The 19,567-nt window shown below is 40.3% G+C and overlaps 1 protein-coding gene across 1 annotated transcript in view; it reads right to left on the bottom strand.

The window, feature by feature from the left end:
- Positions 1-19,567, bottom strand: part of COL25A1 (collagen type XXV alpha 1 chain) — a 304,703-nt gene that overhangs the window by 38,357 nt on the left and 246,779 nt on the right. The window contains exons 20-21 of the mRNA XM_071808204.1: positions 19,050-19,094; positions 690-752 (exon numbers count right to left, since the gene is read on the bottom strand). Of these exons, the coding sequence (XP_071664305.1) occupies positions 690-752; positions 19,050-19,094 (108 nt within the window). The remainder of the gene's footprint in view (positions 1-689; positions 753-19,049; positions 19,095-19,567) is intronic.

Genomic DNA, 19,567 nt, shown 5'->3' with positions numbered 1-19,567 from the left:
AATGCTCCCTTGAGTAAATACAGTCTTCTTGAAGGCAAAAGAAGAGTGCTTCGAAATGGATTTGCAAGGTGTTTCTTTTTTTTTTCCCTATTCTGAAAGGACTGAAATAAAGATTCCCAAACTGTGAGACTTTGTAGGTATCATAATATTCTAACTTTGCCATGCAGTGGCTAAAAAAACACACCATGGGAAGAAATAAAAAAATATACATTTAGTGGATCTGTATTTTCAGAATCTAGAGTGTAGTATTAAAGTTCTAATACCTGTACACACTTTCTAGCTTTTTTCCTGATAAATACATTTCTGAAAAACATGTTTTCTTCAGTCACGCATATTCTGCCTCTCAAACAAATAACTTTTGGCATGCTAACATGAACAAGGACAATAGATGAACTTAAGTTATGAATGGATATAACATCTGCCTTCATACTGTTTGGGGGCATCAGTGCATGTATCATAGTGCTGGTGCACGAACTATGACTTTCAGCATTTCCAAATGCTGCATATATTGTCTTTTAACTTTAAAGTTCCTGGCCATTCGCAAAATCAGATTCTGATATTTCATATTTCTGGATAAAAGACTCCTACACCCCATTAATACAGCCTCAATCTCTGCTATGTGCTGACGAAGTTGAATTTGACATTGGCTGTAAGGGCTTCGCACCAGAGTGTTGGCCAATTTGCCTTACCTTTGTTCCTGGCAGCCCTGGCAACCCAGGCTCTCCTTGCGGACCAATGAAACCTGGTTCACCCTTTAAAAATACAGTATGACAGGAATGTTAGATTATTTATTTAGCAGTATGTAATTACAGTAACAAAAGTTTATTTTAGGAAGTATTTTCCCTGTATCACTTACAGCTCTCCAGCTGTGATTCAACAGTTAGATAGACATACTTTTCATCATGGGTAACTTTCATCAGCATTAATTATTGTAGCAAGCCATCACACAGCACATGAGATGCAAATGAAGCAGAACGTGTCAAACAGTTTTTATGAGGTTAAGGACTGTTAATATGCAACCTGGAGTACAACATAATATACCAAACTGATACCAAAGCAAGTCTGAAGGTGGGAGGGGAATTCTGAGTGATTCCTAAATTTAAAAAGGGACAGTTCACTTCAGTCATGTGTTAGGAGGTACTTTTCTATTGCAGCATGTGAATAGATGGGCAGATGGGGTATGACAAAGCAATGACAAATGGAGAGACCAGATGGTGCTGTTGCAATGTGTTTTCAAGGGAGATACTTAGCTGCGTCATCCCCAAAACGGGGATCAAAAGCAATCTCCTCTCAAATCAGAGACTGCCAGCACCATGGTACTCTCCCTCATTCTCAAAGTAAAATACTTCAGTTCTCTGCACCTGGACAACTTCTCTGGCTGTGAACAGTTGGGAAAGAGCCACAGCTCTCCTCATTCTTTTTCTGTTCTGCACCCTTCCTGCCCATTGATTTGTACAAGCATGAGAGACAAATTGCAAGAATGAAGCTGAGTTGCAGCAGAAGAAGCATAAAAGCAGAGAAGAAACAACATCTTTTATTACCTCTCTCCATGCGTTAAAGGGAATAATGAAAGGTTAATAAGCTATGTGTTTTCCTTCACAAACTCTCCTGATCAAGGTTTCCTGCTATTTCATCTTGCATTTTTTTACATTAATTTGAATCAAGAAGATGTACCCATCAGCTATTTTAAATTTTAAAATCAGTAGGGTACCAAAATTAATATTTATTTATTAGCCTTTTGACAATATCCCTGAATGTAATGACTAAAAATTATCCATCAAATGCCTCTTCAAATAGCTAAAAGACAGAAGTGTCATAATCCTGTATTGATATGATTGCTGATAACATATAGAAACAGCGAATATAAACAGTTGGATAATACTTTTCTTCACCTCCATAGAAATACTGGTACACTGCCCAAGGAGAGCAAATTAGGAAGTATTCTTGCACGTTCATCTGCACTCTTATCAACTGTCCATCATTAACAGCTCAAAGCAAAGACGTTTTCTAGCAAACCTATAACCAGGAAAACCTTTCCTGTGGCTGTATCAAGGGCCAGAGCAATCCCTCAGTGACCTCAGTTTAGACTATCAGAAAATACAACTAAATAATGAGGTTTCTCACATGAAGTTCCAGCTGGCCTTGGTTCAGAATATGATAACAAAGGAATAAAGTAAGACAAACATGTCACAGAGAAGCATGATTATTTTTTCTGTCACAGAAAAATAAGCCTGCCGTTTATGTAAGTCTTTGTATCAGCACACACCAGAAAGAGTAACACGAAGTTGTCATTGCAGATGGAGCACTTTATTGTTACTGAATGAAAAACAATGCAACTGCAATCACTTATTTTAGAATGAGGATGTACTTGATTGCCCCAGATTGTTTTGATACTGACTTTACCATGGCTAATTTCTTGGCCAGCTGATTACAACTTCAAGGCAGAAGAAACATGAAGAGACTACACGATTCAAACTTTTCAAGGGTAAGGCTTAGAAGTGTCATTCAGAGGTTGAGGCACAGCCTTTGAGTCAAATTCTCACATTTTGTTCAGGACTATACCCGTTGCACACCATCAGAAAAACTCTGTCTGAAGTCCAAAAAGAAGTCCCACCTTCCCCCAGTTTCTCTAAAGAAACAAGAAAATGGTGCTTTGGAGCTAGTGCAACAGATAATAGGAGAAGTTGGTGACTTAATTAGTGTAAGTAGAATACAGATCTTCTGTGATGAGGAGCTTTAAAACATTATCAAAAGTGGAGTGGAAGAAGTGGTGTGTCAGTAGGGAACAGGAACTGACTGGCTGAGTAGCAGCTCTGCTGAGAAAGACGTGGCAGTTACAGTGGGTACCAAGTTAACATGATCCAACAGCGTATTCTAATCACACATGAAACAAACTGCAGTAGTTAAGACCTGGCTACATTAAAAAACACGTGATTCTCCCTCTATCCAGTGCTAGTGAAGCTAAAGTACATTAAAACAGCTTCTAAGTAAAAAGGCAACATGTTTGGATGATACGAAACTAAGCCACTTCCTCTCTATTATTTCAAATCCCTTCTGTGTAAGCACAGCATAAGACATTAACTAAAGTGTCCATTGAGTGTACCTCTGCACTGCTCAAAGTTAGTGGAGGTAAGAGTTGCATCAGATTTGTCTCTGGCGTTCCTGTCTCAGTTACTCAAAAGGGAAACACTTACATGAGAAGCAATGCCCATTCCTGGTACCTACTGTATCCTGCAATTATATTCTGCAAATATTGCTGTCTTCCTGCTTTATGTTTTCCTTTATGAGACTCAGATAGGAGGGGGAAAAAAAAAAAGTCACTCTATCAAAATTAGCACTACCAATGATGTGTGAAATGTAAGGAAAACAATTCCTCTCAGCAAGATACGTTGATGTCCCTGTTGTGCAAAACCAAAGGAGAGACCATTCTGATTAATCCATCACACAAAGATGATGCCAGAGACAGGAAATCAAGGGCTACGGATTTTAGTTTTGGTTTTAAATCTACTATTTATCTGGTACATAGCTGCAAGAAAAAAGAGCTAAAGGCTTGTTTGGGACTGCTACAAAATTGCTGCTTATAAACCATCACATTGAACAGGAGGTCAGCAAGATGAATTTCAGCATTCAAACTTCATTTGGTGTTAGGGTTTGGAATGATTCGTATCAATCATAAACATAGGCAACTTTGTATTAAAAAAATCAACAAGCTTGTGAATTGCTTCCATTTTACAGGAGTGATTTATCTTTTTACGAATATTTTTAATGGCTTGATATGTTAATATTTTAAGAGATTAAGAGACTATAAGCATACTCATTATGACCCTCAAATGTTTGTCGACTGTAGAAATACTACTGGGTCAGACAGCAAATGAGATACTACAACCTTGTTAATGTTCATTTTCACCTCATATCATCAAATGTCTGAAAGAGAAAAGGGCCCCATAATAGCATGCTGTACACCTAGCATAATATGAGCTCCATCAGAATTTAATAGTAATTTACTTCAGAGGACAGTAAAATTTTTATGAGGATTATTAACTAGACATATTCATAACTGGTTTCCATGATGATCAAAGCTTTTATGGGCTGAGGCAGAGGCTAGCTTTGATATTAGAGGTTAACACTAAGGCACATTGTTCACTGTTGCTGTCTTCTTCTCAATTTTATAGAACCTGTAATTGGCTAAAACTTGGACTTTCACTTTAAAAAGTTCAACAGTTGAAATCTCATGTGCAATGCTAATTGCTGGTTTCACCACCACTAATGTGGCAAATGTTTATTAGCAATGTGGTTCTAGCACTGTACTCAATTGGAATTAGCCTTCATTGGACAGCTGAGACACAGCAACATAATTACTTGAACCTTTGTTCTCACAGGCAAGCCTAGTCCAATTCCAGTGCCCGAAATACACAGTTCTGTGCTCATACAAGCAATCAGCAGAGAACAGCAGTTGCTAGATACACTGTTTTGCCACACAAGGCTCTTTCTTCTATAATTATTTTTCTAATGAACAGAACACACATTTTCCCATCCAGATCAACGTTTGCCTGAAGAGAAAACCTGTGCTTCAGAAAAGCACCCAAACCATCAACTTTTCTATAACAATGAAAAAATTCACTTCCATTTCTGAAATTACAGAAGCTATCCTACTTTGGTAAATAGAAACATTTGAACTTACTGATGAAATATTTTATTGTTGCCAAAGCCATAAAACACACAAGCCAGCTGTTCCCTTTACAGATATAAGCTGTGCAAGAGTATTTTTTTTCTAAATTTTATTTTGTATTATTTCTTATGGACACCTTACTATTACTATTATTTTCTGTATGTTATAGAAATGAGACTAGACCAACCTTTGAACAATGAACTTGCAAGGAACAATGTCATTTCAATCCTCATCCTTATCTAGTGCTATGTACTAGAACTAGCCAGAGAAGTTTAGATGTCAAACTCTCACCTTTTTTACATAGTTCACTGGTCCTAAAATGTGTCATTCAGAGCCCACCCTGGTGCTGGGCCCACAGCAGTTCTGCATCTCCAGGGCTGACTGGAATCAGGACACATGCACCTTTCCCTGGTGTTCATTTGCACGTCCCAACGTGCCAAGGCCAGGAGTCACACATGCACAACTCTGGGTTAGCAAATCACACCAAATCATCCAGAATTTCTGCGGAGGGTTCTGGTAATGTGGGTCCACCCCATGGTTTCCAAAACCTAGCTGTGTGGGCTGGAGGAGAACACTGACATGCTCCAACATGCAACTTGGGGGCAGGCTTGGAGCTTCTAAACTTCTGTCTGTAGGTTTAGTGGGTCTCCAAAAATTCTTGCATCTGGCATGAGGCAGCCTGCAAACTTCTCAAGAGTCACAGACGCTGGAAGAACCCAAAGCATTCTTTCTGATAAGCACTGACATGGAATGGTCCTCATTTTATGCGCTTCAACAGACCAAAGTGTACTTGTCTTAAATGTAACCCTGACTCACCCCTAGGTATTTTTACAATAATACGAAACCATTATGATGCCCTTTACTTGCCTAACTCAACTGAAAGAATCCTGAAAAGGATGTAGAAAAAGAGCAAAAAAAGCCCAAACCCCAGATGTAAGGCAATTTGGAGAGCAGCTATGAAGTTACAATAAATTGGATTTGGTTCACTGGTGCCTGTGTTGATTTTCCAGAAACTGCCATCTGCTGCCCTCAGACTTTGTTTCAGAGATTTCTATCTAATCAAAATGCTGCAACTTTTCCATTCCAGAGAAGAGTGAGGGCCAAATTCTCAGAAGTCTGGGACAGAGCAATCTGGGGTCATTGATGAAGCCGTACTTGCTCATGCCCTGCCTGTGTCTGTGGCATTCAATTCCAGTGAAGCAATTTCTCAGAAACTCAGCTGGCCTCAGACTATACGAGTCAGAGAGAATGGTACCTTATACCTTCTCACTGTGAAGGGTATATTAAAGGGACTTTTTATTATATATAGCCTGATGTCCATGGGAATTTTGCTCTCAGGAGAACTACAGTATTCAACTCACAAGAAGGAAACGAGCACGGTAAAAGGAAATCTGATAAAAACCTACCCCCTTTTTATAAGGTCTTTGTTAAGGCTTTTCATACCAGTTCAGAATTGTCTCCAGAAACGGCCAGTTAAAACAGGTTGTCTGGCTCACTTGTCACATTTCAAACAATATCTTTGCTCCCAAATCAGTCTCTAAACTTAGAAAAACAATTTTGGTTTAGGATTTCTGTTTGGCCTTTTTGATTCATTTAAAGAAGTAAAAAGTACTACCTTATAACGTGGCTAAAACCCTGAAGCTTCACAACAAGCCCTACTTCGTGCGGCATTTCCTTTTAATGGGGCTAATTTTCTCATCACTTCTGAATTCTGCCTGCTTAGAAGGTATGCTGCTTTGGAAGGGTGCTAACAGAACCAATAATAATTCTGATTAATTCTGCATGCATTAGTCATATCAAGACTGCTTACTTACAGGCTAATTATAATTCAAGTCAGCATGGTACCTACTTCTGAGGATTAGAATAAAAACACTTGTTGTAATGAGTGTCTCACTTTTAATTCTTTGCGATGACTGAACTGCTAAATTATTAAGAGTCTGGCCCCAAATAATTTCCCTTAGAAAACAGTTAGATGTCAAATCTAAGGAATTTTAGTTGCTACTCTGAAAGGTAAAGAACTTTATCGCATACATTCATTTCTGACCATCTAAAATTGTGTGCTTGAGGCACAGAAATACTTTCAGATTACTGATGTCAAGCCTCCTTTGTGAATGACAAAATACTTGATTTCTGAATACAACAGAATACTGGACTCTTAGATTATCCAATTGTGTTCAAAATTTTGTATTTGGATTGAATATTCTTTTCTTTAGAAAGAAAAATTACACAATGCTATAAAACATGCTGTGAAAGAGATTCTTATAAACTCAGTCTTCCTACTAGCGATGTTATAGCTTTAGAGGAAACAACATCCCGTGTTTCAGTTACATGTTTTAGCCTTTTCAGGAAAGAAAGAGAGAGTTTTCATAATTTGGAGGATACAGTTTCTGATGGATTAATAAGAGCTGTATATATCTTGATAATGCATCAGTTAACTCTCCTGACACATGTATACCACCCAGTGTTAATGACAATTTCATTTTCTGGCCTTAATTCTCAAAATTAGGTCTGAGAAATTACACATTTACCCTATGCAAGTGATTACTGACATGGCATATGGAAGCCAGACAACTAGGAATGAACAAACAAAGCTAGATATGCAACTACATGCATACAGATATAAGTCTGTATACATTTTTCCACTCTGGATATTGAATACTGAAAATCAGTTGCACAGTTGTGTAATTTTTAAATCTTTTTTTAATCTACCCATGCATAGAGTTACTTCTGAAAACCAGCACTCCAAATGCAGATACTAAGTCCTAATTTTTTTTAATCAATTTCCATGCAGCATTATAATCTACTTTACAGTATTTGACCTGTACTACACTCCATATTTTCCTCTACTCAAGCAGTTGACCGACCCTTAGAACACTGTATGCAAGTTATAAGAAGCTGGAAACTAGTTCACACTTAAATATTTCAAAATACATATCAGCTAACACAAGTGCATATCAGGGAGAAACACATCTCTATAAAGCAAGGCTTGAAGCTGGATTCCCACAATTTTCAAATGCTGCCATTAACATGTACAGCACATCTCCTCGTCTAGGATTTGGAGATGCTCGTCACAAAGTCAGCTGGCCCCTTCCAGCTCCTGAGCTCAGGCTAGAAAGAGTTCTGGGTCTGGTAACCTATGGGATAAAGATGAACTGAAGCCTGGGAAAGAATATCTGAGGCCTGGAAAAAACTGAAAGAGACCCTGAGGGTTTCCCAGTAACAGTCACTAACAAGGAAGAAAAAAGAAGGAAGAGGAATGGAAATATGGAAAAGGAAAAATGCATTAGGAAAATGTGCTTGGCCTTCCTAAAAACTCCTGAGTGAAAAAGCAAGCTTGAAGAACTTTCCTCTAGGTGTTGAATGGCATTGATTGCAAAATGAAATGCTTGGAGCTGCCATTTACTTCTTATTTCCTTTCATTTTGCTACCAGATGACAAGAGGAAAAGCAACATGGTAACGCATGAGCTTCAGCAGCACAGTTGGTCTCTTTTGTGAAGAGTTTAAACACCTTTAGGAGATTGACTTCTATGCATCTACCTTGCAAATTCTAACTTTCATTTTCTCTGAAAGTCTTATTTTGTAACAGAACTCTCTGGATGAAAGGATTCACAACTCTTCTAGAGCTAAAATAATAAGTTCTGTGGAACAACAAGTTTTTCAGTCTTTATGTGGAAGTAGGAAAGACGCAGGATAAGGTCTTTGAGTATGAACGGGGAAAAAAAAAGAAATGTTAAGTACAGAACAGATGAAAATTAGAACTGCTTTTGCTTTCATACAAAGAAAAAAAAATGTGATTCAAATTCCCTTTATCCAGGTTCCTCTGAAACTTTGCTCAGGCACAGTCCCAGGGAAGTCAATTGAAAGCAATTGTATAAAAAGATACAAGCTGCTGCATACTAGCAAGTCTATTGAATCAGCCAGTTCTACTGGATTTGAAAACACTGAAAACTTTCCCTGCTTCCCAAAGCAGAAAGGCTAAGCAGCCTTTCTTGTGCTAAATCATTCAACAGCAGTTTTCTTGAACACAACAGAATAAAAAAATCTGTTGCGCTCACAAGCTTTGTTTCAGTTTTTATCTTAAAAACAGAGAGAGAAATGCCAGAATTTCTCAAGAAAAGCCAGATCTTGCATGAAGTGTTGTTAGTGAGAAGAGGCTTGTGTTTTGTGAAGACTTCTCACTGCAGTGATGAAGCTGAGGAGTGTACTGCCCAAATGCCAGAAAATGCAACACAATGGATTTGAGAGAAGTCTGACACTATAGAGAACAGGGGTATGCATGATTTCCATTACAGTAAGTGAGTGCTGCTTTGTATGTATCATCCCATCAAAGTTATGAGATAAAACAGATATCTGAAGCTTGTTTCACAGAAAGTATTCTGCGTCTGCTTGGCATCAGGTGGGGGATATCAGAGCGATGAGTTAATATTCTGTGTTTAGGTGCCTCACTTGCTTCCCGAGTGACATGGTGGAACACATTCTGGGCTCATTAAGTTTACAGCCATTCCTAAACAGCAACAGGTGCTTGAGAAATGTTTCTCCAGCATGTCACAGACAGCTTCATCACTGTCTTGGAAATAACTGACTGTGCTTGTGTTTCCTCTACGGCACCGACAACGAGGAGAGAACGAAAAAGAACAGGAAGAACACCCAAAACATCCGCATGTGCACAGTGAATGGGTCTAGAAAAGTAAGTAATAAAAGACCCTGCTGCATACTCTGAATTCAGATAAGATACTTGCATGTCCGTCCAATGTTGCTGTTCATTCAGACCCCAGTATCACATTCATTCAAGCTCTAATAGGTTCCCAGGAATATACACTGATTAATTAGTTGAAATGGCATTATAAGAAGCTGAAACTTTCCCAGTGATTACTATTTATTAATCCTTTAAGTAGTTTGGCTACATGTTCAAGCTTACTGGACTGGATGTCTTAGGAAGTGTCTTCAACCATAAGAAGAAAGATGAGATGTAGCTGGAAAGATATGGTGCACTGCCTGGCATGACATTTATGTTTTCACAGGCTGGTTCAGCATTTGTGAGGAGTGCTATGTATGTGCAGTTACCTAAAACATTTCCTAATACAGCCTGCCATTGTGGAGAGATACATTCACAAGAAAGCAAAGTTGCAGCTTGTGGAGAGTTACTGGCTGTGTGCTGTGAACAAGCCAGGGCTTGATGCGGCTGTGCTACACGGAAGGATTTCCCTGAGACACCAGAGACAAAAGGAAAGTGAACAGAGGCCGCTCTGCCCTCAACCCAGGCTGCAGGAGGGGCGTTGCCGCTGCGCATGAACAGTCTGTGAACAGTGCCCTGCAGCCAATCACGATAGTGGGGGGGGCATGAGTGACTGTGAGTGTAACCAATTGCAGCCTGCACTTGCCGCATGGCCTTTTGGTAGAGAGTATATAAGGCTTGGAAAAACGTGGTCTCGGGGACATTGATATTCAGTGTTGTTTAAGAGTTCATTAAAGAGTACGGATGGTAAATTCACATTGAATTAGACTCCTTACTCTCGCCCGGCCCGCCCGTTCGATCAAAGAGCTTATGCCGGCGTCTGGATTCGTCGAATTTGCTACCGCCACATTTGGTAGCAGAGGATGGTTCGTTAGCAGAGCATAACGCTTCGGATCTACATATGGTAGCAGAAGGATGGATCGTTAGCAAAGCATATCGCTCCGGATCGAAATTACTGCGGTGAGCAGCGTTCATAAAAACGGAGCCAAGCCGGGGTGTGGGATAGTGTGCTTAGTCCGGTATCAAAAGACGGGCACCAGTCGAGCTGGCCACTCGCATCCTACGTTAAGACCGCGCTGATAAGATAATGGATATTGAAACAGCCGCGGCACTGCTGACGACTATTCTCTCTAAGAGAGGTATTGAATCGTCACAGGAAAAGCTAATCACATTGATTTTTTTAGCTCAGAAGTGGGGACACTTTGGGGAAGTTCCACTTTTGTTTTCCCCAACGGAATGGAGATCAGTGGGGGACACTATGTGGGACAAAACTATCAGAGGGGAAGAAGAGAAAGAAATTAAAGCTGTGAGAGAATTGTGGAAAACCGTATTAGAATCATTAGAAGTTATGAAATCGGAACAACGTGCCGCCCTAAGAGCCGCGGAGGCGCTTGTCCCAGAACAAACCTGGACTGATAAAACTTGTCCAAAAGAAAAGAGGGGCCTGTGGGCTACTCTGTGGGGTCTGCCTGCCGTTCGGGGTGGTCGCGGGGTCCCGGCTCAGCCAATACTTTCACAATCCGATCTGCAACGCGGATTAGAAACTGCGCGGCTCGTAAACAAAGAACCGGAAGTTTCCCCCTCCGAGTCTCTGGGGCAATGTGCCAAGAAAGCGGAAGTGCAACTAGTCGACTGTCCGGATGTGGGAGGCCCTGAGTGCCGCCCTCCTCCTACCGCTCCGCCTCTGCCCTGCCCCGAGCCGGACGCCCCCCCTCCCTCCGAGAAAAGCGCCGGACCGGCCGCGGCGCAGCCGCCGGGGCCGGGGCCGCCTCAAACTTTGCCTCCGCAAGCACCCGCGGAAGTTTTTTGTGAGCCTCCTCCTACATCATTGGGCTCACCCCAAGCAGTAGAGCAGTTACTGCAAGTCATTACCAACAAGCTTGAACAACTTAACTTAAGAGTGTCAAATGTAGAGAATAATAAGGAACAAATTGAGTTTCAAAAACCAGCTTGCCCTTCACAAACAATGCAATCAAAGGTGCCTATAGACTCTACTGACCAGCCGCAGCCCCGACGTAGCAGATGGTCAGGGGTCATCAAAGATGCCATTCTAGAAGGTGATTGGTCTCCAGCAAAATTAGCCCTACCGGTAATTCAAAATATGAACACTCAGACAGCGGTATGGGAACCACATGATTGGAAAATTTTGCAACAAGCAAAACAAATAATCACAAACTATGGTATACGTTCAGCAGCTACCAGACACAAAGAACATCTCCGAACCTGTATCACAATCAGCGAACCAACTGTGAACCAGGCTTCTTTCACCTCAACAAGCCAAGCACCGCAGGAAGCCTCGGAGTTGATGTGGAGACAGCAGTAGATATAACATTGACCAATACTGCAATTCATAGAATACCAACGAATGCTAAAGGACCTTTATTTCGACAAGATAGTCTCATTGGAGGCCTATTGATTGGCCGTTCTTCTGCTAGTATCAAAGGTCTTATAGTAATACCAGGTATAATTGATGCAGATTTCACAGGAACTGTTCAAATCCTGGCCTACACTCTGCATCCGCCAATTTTTATTCCTTCTGGGAGTAGAATAGCTCAGGTAGTAGCACTGGAAAACTGCCTACCAATGCTTCCAGGAGTCCCTCCATCATCCTCAACACAAAGGCATGATAAAGGATTTGGATCGACAGGTCCTGCAGTTTGCTTCACCTCATCAATGACTCAGCGTCCCATGTTACGTGTGCAACTATTTCAGTCTGATTCTACTGTTGTTGTAGAGGTAAATGCAATGCTTGATACTGGAGCTGATGTCTCCATCATTAGTCAATTCAAATGGCCACGAAATTGGAAACTTCAAAAATCAATCTCTTCCACTGTAGCTGGAGTAGGGGGTCAAACTACTCCAAATATAAGTGTTGATCCCATTTCGATTAGTTTCCCTGAAGGTCAATGTGTTACCCTTAGGGTGTATGTAATGGAATTGCCAAGCAGCCTTGAGGCGCTTATTGGCCGTGACGTCTTGGGGCAACTTGGTGCCGTGTTAACTACTTCACCTTTTCCTTAGTGGTCACTGGAAAGCAGTTGCCCAACCCTCCATTGACCTGGCTAACAGATAGCCCAGTTTGGGTTGACCAGTGGCCATTAACAGAAGAGCGACTGCAAAAGGCACGTGAATTAGTAGAAGAGCAATTAGTTGCAGGCCATATCAAGCCTTCTATTAGTCCATGGAATACCCCGATTTTTGTAATACCAAAAAAGAGTGGAAAGTGGCGATTATTACATGACTTGCGAAAGGTAAATGATCAAATGCAAGCCATGGGTGCTTTACAGCCTGGATTACCATTACCTGTAATGTTACCAGAAAATTGGCATATTCTAATTATAGATTTAAAGGATTGTTTCTTTACCATTCCTTTACATGAACAAGACACACAGCGTTTTGCATTTACACTGCCTTCAGTAAACAAAGCGGAACCAGCTAAAAGGTATGAGTGGGTAGTGCTACCGCAAGGTATGAAAAAATTCTCCTACACTGTGCCAAATGTATGTTGCATGGGCACTTCAACCTATTCGTGCATCATGGAAACAAACAATTATTTATCATTATATGGATGATATTCTGTTCTGTCAACAAGCTGAGTTCACAGAAAGTTCCATAGTCCAAATTACGATCAAACTCAAAGAAAAGGGGTTGGTTATAGCTCCAGAGAAAGTTCAAAAGTCTGCACCTTGGAAATACCTTGGTTGGTCCATTTGTGATGCACAGATTCGTCCACAAAAAATTGAATTACATACTGATTTACAGACATTAAATGATGTCCAAAAATTGTTAGGGGACATACAATGGATTAGAAATTGCGTAGGCATTACTAACAATGATATAGCACCTCTTACTTCACTTCTAAAAGGAGGTGATCCAGCTAAGAAAATAAGCTTAGAGTCCGTGCATCTCAAATGTCTTTCTGATATTATACAAAAAGTACAGACAAATTGGTCTAGCCGAAGACTTTCTGATCGACCAGTTTCCCTCCTTATTAGCAATCTAGAACATCCGTGTGCAATCATCTGCCAGTGGCAAAACAAAAACGGGGAATTCCCCATAGATGTTGCTACAGATTCTTCCTTTTGTGCCACTGTCAGATTGAAAACAGAAAATGATTTGCGATTATTAGAGTGGATTTTTCTCAGTGTCCAACCAAAATTCAGCATTCAAACGAGACCAGAAGCAATTGGAGAATTGATTCGAAAAGGAAGATCTCGAATATTAGAAATTAGCGGTCAGGAACCAGATGATATCAGTATTCCGATAAATGGAGCCGATTTAGAATGGTGGCTGAGACATTCAGTGCCTATACAGAATGCATTATTAGGATTTATAGGCAAGGTACATTCACGACAACCAAAAGGTAAACTATGGCAATTCCTTAGAACAAATCAGTGGTTAGAGAGAAGCAAAGTAAAAGCAAAACCTGTTGAAGGCCTTACAGTATATACAGATGCAGGAAAACGAAGACACCAGGCAGCATGTGTCTGGCAAGAGAATAGTCAATGGAAACAGCATTTAATTGAAGGTTCAAAAGAGGATTCATTGCAGACTTTAGAGCTCACGGCAGTAATATGGGCCTTAAATAATTGGCTGAAATCTGCTTTAAATGTTGTCACAGATTCTTTGTATGTAGCAGGTGTAATACCCAGAATGGAAAATGCCCTGTTAAGACAATCGAATAATCCTCGATTAGGAAAATTGTTTGTACAATTGAGAGCTATTTTAAATCAAAGAAAAGAACCCTGTTGTGTGATTCACATCCGCAGTCATCAATGGAATCTTGGTCTAGGTGAAGGAAATCAAATTGCAGATAGTTTAGTAAGTTCAGTACAGCACATGCCTCCAACAGATAAATTCCAACAAGCGAGACAAAGTCATGAGAGCTTTCATCAGAATGCCAGAGGTCTCCAAAGACAATTCGATTTAACTTTAAATGAAGCAAGAAGTATTGTACAGGCATGTCCTCAGTGTGGAAGCCAGATGTTAGGTATAGGAATCGGTGTCAATCCTCGAGGTTTAAAAGCCTTAGAAGTATGGCAAATGGATGTGACACATGTGCCAGAATTTGGAAGACTTAAATATGTGCATGTCACAATTGATACTTTTTCAAAAATGATATGGGCTACTGCTTTACCAGGAGAAAAAGCACTACATGTATGTAAACATCTTACAGCTTGTTTTGCTGTAATGGGTGTCCCAGAAAAGATTAAGACAGACAATGGCCCTGCCTATGTTAGCCAGAAAGTTAGAACTTTTCTAATGAAATGGGGAGTGAAACACGTTACAGGTATACCTCATTCCCCAACAGGCCAAGGAATCATCGAGAGAGCACATCAAATGATTAAAGGGTATTTGAGCAAACAGAAGCAGGAAGAGTTAGATTGTCAACAGCGTTTAGCAAGGGTGTTGTTTACCTTGAATTATTTATGTCTAACTGGAGATCATGAGGAGCCTCCTGTGATCATTCATCATTATCAGATCAGACTAGGAAGGAAAAACACTTTACCGGAATTCATGGTGAGATATCGTGATCCCACCACTGGATTGTGGAAGGGACCAGTACCTGTTATTTTTAATGGTAGAGGGTATATGTGTCTCTCCACAGATCAAGGTCCATTGTGGGTTCCAAGCCGAGCAGTAAAGCCGGAGTTGAAACAAACTCAACCAAGTCAACTCCCTGCAGCAGAACCCTCGGAGGTCACAGAGTGAGGTGTAACCTTTGCATTGATTTAGCTGTGACATGTATGCGTACTATAGTTATATAAGTAGATCTTTAAACACCACTACCTCTTGAGTAAGTTTATCAACACCCAGCACATCGTTTGTTATAAGTTGAGTATCTTTAAACCAAAGTTCTTGGAATTTGTTTAATCAATCCATTGCGATATTTAAACGGCAATGGAATACCTCAGGTTTATTGCAAAGTGCACTGTTTATGTTGATTGTTGTTGTTATTTATATGTTATGTATAAGTTGTTTTTTATCACATATCAAAAAAGGATTAGAACACACAGCTAATCAATCCTGGCTTGTCCAAAAAGAAAAAAAAAAGGAGGAATTGTGGAGAGTTACTGGCTGTGTGCTGTGAACAAGCCAGGGCTTGATGCGGCTGTGCTACACGGAAGGATTTCCCTGAGACACCAGAGACAAAAGGAAAGTGAACAGAGGCCGCTCTGCCCTCAACCCAGGCTGCAGGAGGGGCGTTGCCGCTGCGCATGAACAGTCTGTGAACAGTGCCCTGCAGCCAATCACCATAGTGGGGGGGGCATGAGTGACTGTGAGTGTAACCAATTGCAGCCTGCACTTGCCGCATGGCCTTTTGGTATAGAGTATATAAGGCTTGGAAAAACGTGGTCTCGGGGACATTGATATTCAGTGTTGTTTAAGAGTTCATTAAAGAGTACGGATGGTAAATTCACATTGAATTAGACTCCTTACTCTCGCCCGGCCCGCCCGTTCGATCAAAGAGCTTATGCCGGCGTCTGGATTCGTCGAATTTGCTACCGCCACAGCAGCTCAACTAACAGATTTAAAGAAAAGGAGACTTCAATTCCTTACACGTTAAAGAGTAAATATTTAAGACCAAAAGGACTACATCCAGGACTTTCTTATGCACAGAATATCCTTGTATCTTGATCTTTTCTTTAAATGGAAGTACTAGAAGATACGAAAGGAAATTCTTCCAAGGTTAGGCAACATGGAGTCTTCTCTTGTCTCTTTGTTCTTATCTGTCTTGAAGTTGCCTGCATGCATTAGTCCATAAACACCCAACAATTCCAAAGCTGTTTAGAACATAAAAGCTCTGTAAACATGATTCTCAAACTACTAGCTTCTTCATTTGAAACCATCTATGTGATTTGAATTATTGTATATAAAATGGAACTTTTGCTATTTATTCATCCAGTTTCCAGAGAATACATTGTCCCTGTTCCTTGACCGCTTGACCAGTTGAACAGTGCATTTCAGATGCACTTGACACCTAGGGCTAACCTTTCAGAACTGCTTGGGAAATGTGCTTTACCAATAACTCAAGGCAAAAGCTAGAAATTAGAATATATTAATTTCTAGAACATCATAAGATGACACAAACTTGGAGAACATTCTGTAATTTCAACTATATAAGACTGAAGAAAACAAATATATATGGTGAGAACCCTATAGCCTTTTAGCTGCAAGGGACCTCAGCAGAAAATTGTATAGAAGACTTCTGAGTGTCCATGTACATGTCTGCATAATGGAACAGAAACTGAAGAGAACAATACTGCAGAAGAGTAGTAACAAAGTAATACCAGCAATACAAGAATATTTAGTTTTTCATACTGGTAAAGAGATTAAATGGCTACTGCCTTGCATTGAACCCCATCACTTTCTCCTACATACCCCTGCTAGCACTTAGCTTCATTTGCCAGATGTCCACCTCACAAAGTTTGGGAATAGCTTGCAAAATCCTTGCTGACAGCTACTGTGTTGGCACACAAATACATGAGAACTCTGTAATCCATTTAAGTGTGAGGAAAAAGTTCCCTTGAGGAAACTTCTTACATGTTGCAACAAGTTCCTAGATGTTGTAATGACATTGTGTGAGGTTTGTACTATGTCCGTTTCATTATGCCACCACTGTGTATTGCTACTAAGATAGAATAGCAAAGACGCATCTTACAGAGTTTTATAAAGTCCTCAAGGGAACAGATCCCAGGAGCCCTGAAAAAATGTAACAAACAACATGAAATAATCAGAGGATGAGTACCCATACTGCTAACTCCAGCCATTCTCTGGTTTCTGCTACCGCTTCTCATGCCACAGACATAGTTTCTGTGACACAAAAATCTAGCCTTTTTTTTCTTTAGGCTCCTTAATCAGAGTCTCCAAACATCTTGAATCAAACAGGACTCATCCTGCAAGCCTGATGTGACCAGATCTGCTTCTCTCTCTCCTGTGCATGTTCTGTTGGATCACCTGTTGCCATCCAGGGTGCATCTAGCCAACTCAATGCAGAATTTGCACTAGATGCAATTTCTTGACTGAAATACCACTTGTCTCCCTCTGACCTAGATTTTTAATATAAGCTAGCGTTCTCCTAAGGGATTAATTTTTGACCAAACTATTCAATTCTGCAGGCAACTGTACTGTTTTTCTGCTGTATCCACTGAATTCTGAAACAAATTTTAACAGGGCAAAAGTACCACATTTCATCTGTTTTTCACTTCACATTTTGCCTTTTCGGTAAATCTGAAAGCTGTCCTTCTGAGCCATTCTTACCACCAACAAATAAAGCTTATCAGTAGTAATTTTCACAGAGCAGAAACTCCAATTTAGACTATTTTTTCACTGGCTGATAATATGCAAGGACAGGCATGATCTGCAGGAACATGGGATCCCCAAAGCCAAGCCATAACCCCAGCTGGTTTCAGCCAGTGCCCTCACGCCACTGGCACTGACCTCCAACTGAACTACCTCTTTGTTCACTTTAAAACAGAATAGGAATCGCTGTCAAAGTTCCTTACAAAAATACAGTTCCATCACAAGAAAGACTTTGCTCCTATATGCTCCTCACTAGTCAATATAGGGTTCATTCTTGAAGAAAATGAACAACATCCCTGGGAACTGTATTTTTAGGTATTTCAACATACAAATTTTAATACACACTTTCAGTTCCATAATTCACTAGTAACACAGAAGGGACATTATGCTTAGATGCTGTGGCAATTCACAGGTCCCTTGAGAAGAGCACTGCAAATGTTACATTCCATGAGATAAATCCTGAATCCTACCACATGCACAAGACTTTGGCCTCTGGCTTATCCCCCTTCTTATTGGAGAAATGATATAAACTGTCTCCTGAGGTATACACAGGGCCATGCTGGAATGCAAAGAAAAAGTTTCAAAAATAATTTGTTCTCCGAAAGAACAGTCTTTGCCATGAGAAGCAACCACTCTAGCATGCACTCAGGATACTTGAATCCACTCACTTTCTACAGCACTATACATCTACAGCTCAAACTCTGCAAGCGTCTGCAACTCCCAGTGCAACCACTTACGCTAGAGCTAAACCAACCACATGTCTTTTGTATCAACTTACCTAAAGATCCCAGACAAACTGGAAGCCAGGGACTAAACCAGGTATTATGTCAGGACTGTAGCTAATACTGAATAGAATCTTATTAAAACGTTTTGACTTGTCAGTGGAAATCACTGTTGCGTAATGGGGCACAGATATTTTTGTTGCCAGAGCTAGTTCCCCACAGCCTGTGTATAATTAATGTAGCTCTCTGGCTGGAGGCTTAGTAAATTCAGTAGACCATTGCTACTGGAAAGCACCCATCAAACTGGAAAACAAGTGAAATTTGATGACAAACCAATTCCATTAAACAAATATATAAACCCTCAGTATATTGGATTATTTTCAAACACTAGTATGCAATGTTCTACTTCACATTTTAATGTAAGAAATACTGTTTGCTTACTCACAGACACCTGACTAATTTTCCATGCAAAACCTTTCTGTGCCAATTCACAGCTCAATACCAGAGATTCAGAAGAAGACATAGCACAAGTACAGTAAACCCATTTTAGCCACACTCTTTCCATCCCCACCTGTATGTGGTGTCCCCCCTGTACAACACAGACTACAGTTTATTTACCTTTATCCCAGGGAGTCCAGGAAGGCCAGGGAGACCTGGTTCACCCTATACGGGAGAATTACATAATATTACAGACATTATTCAGTTACGGTTACTCTCCAGTGAGCACCCCTGTATATTCTGCAGCAAGATAAAAGAGCATAGTTGACCGCCAGTCAGTTCAAGCAGGACTGATATTTTCAAAATTAATGACTTAAATGTACAATTAGTAAGAGCCATGTTAGGAGCTTAAGTATCTTCTAGTAACCCTGGATATAAAGACGACACCCAGGTTGAAAATCCACATGAGGAAAGCTAAAAATGAATTCACATTATCTTTCACCAAAGAGAAGAGCACAAGCAACACTGGTTCGTTTTACACACTGCCAGATCCATACTTATGACAGATGTTTAATTCTGTTGCATTTTCAACTCTCTGCTAGATATTGTCCTGTGTAACTGTCTGATTTAGCTACAAGACAATTCAGAAGAGCTTGATTTAAATTGCACAATTCAAGCAGGACTGCCTAATTACAACT

The sequence above is a fragment of the Patagioenas fasciata genome, chromosome 4 (assembly GCF_037038585.1).
Source record: "Patagioenas fasciata isolate bPatFas1 chromosome 4, bPatFas1.hap1, whole genome shotgun sequence".
NCBI classification, from domain to species: domain Eukaryota; kingdom Metazoa; phylum Chordata; class Aves; order Columbiformes; family Columbidae; genus Patagioenas; species Patagioenas fasciata.
This window is presented reverse-complemented; position numbering and strand designations above follow the sequence as displayed.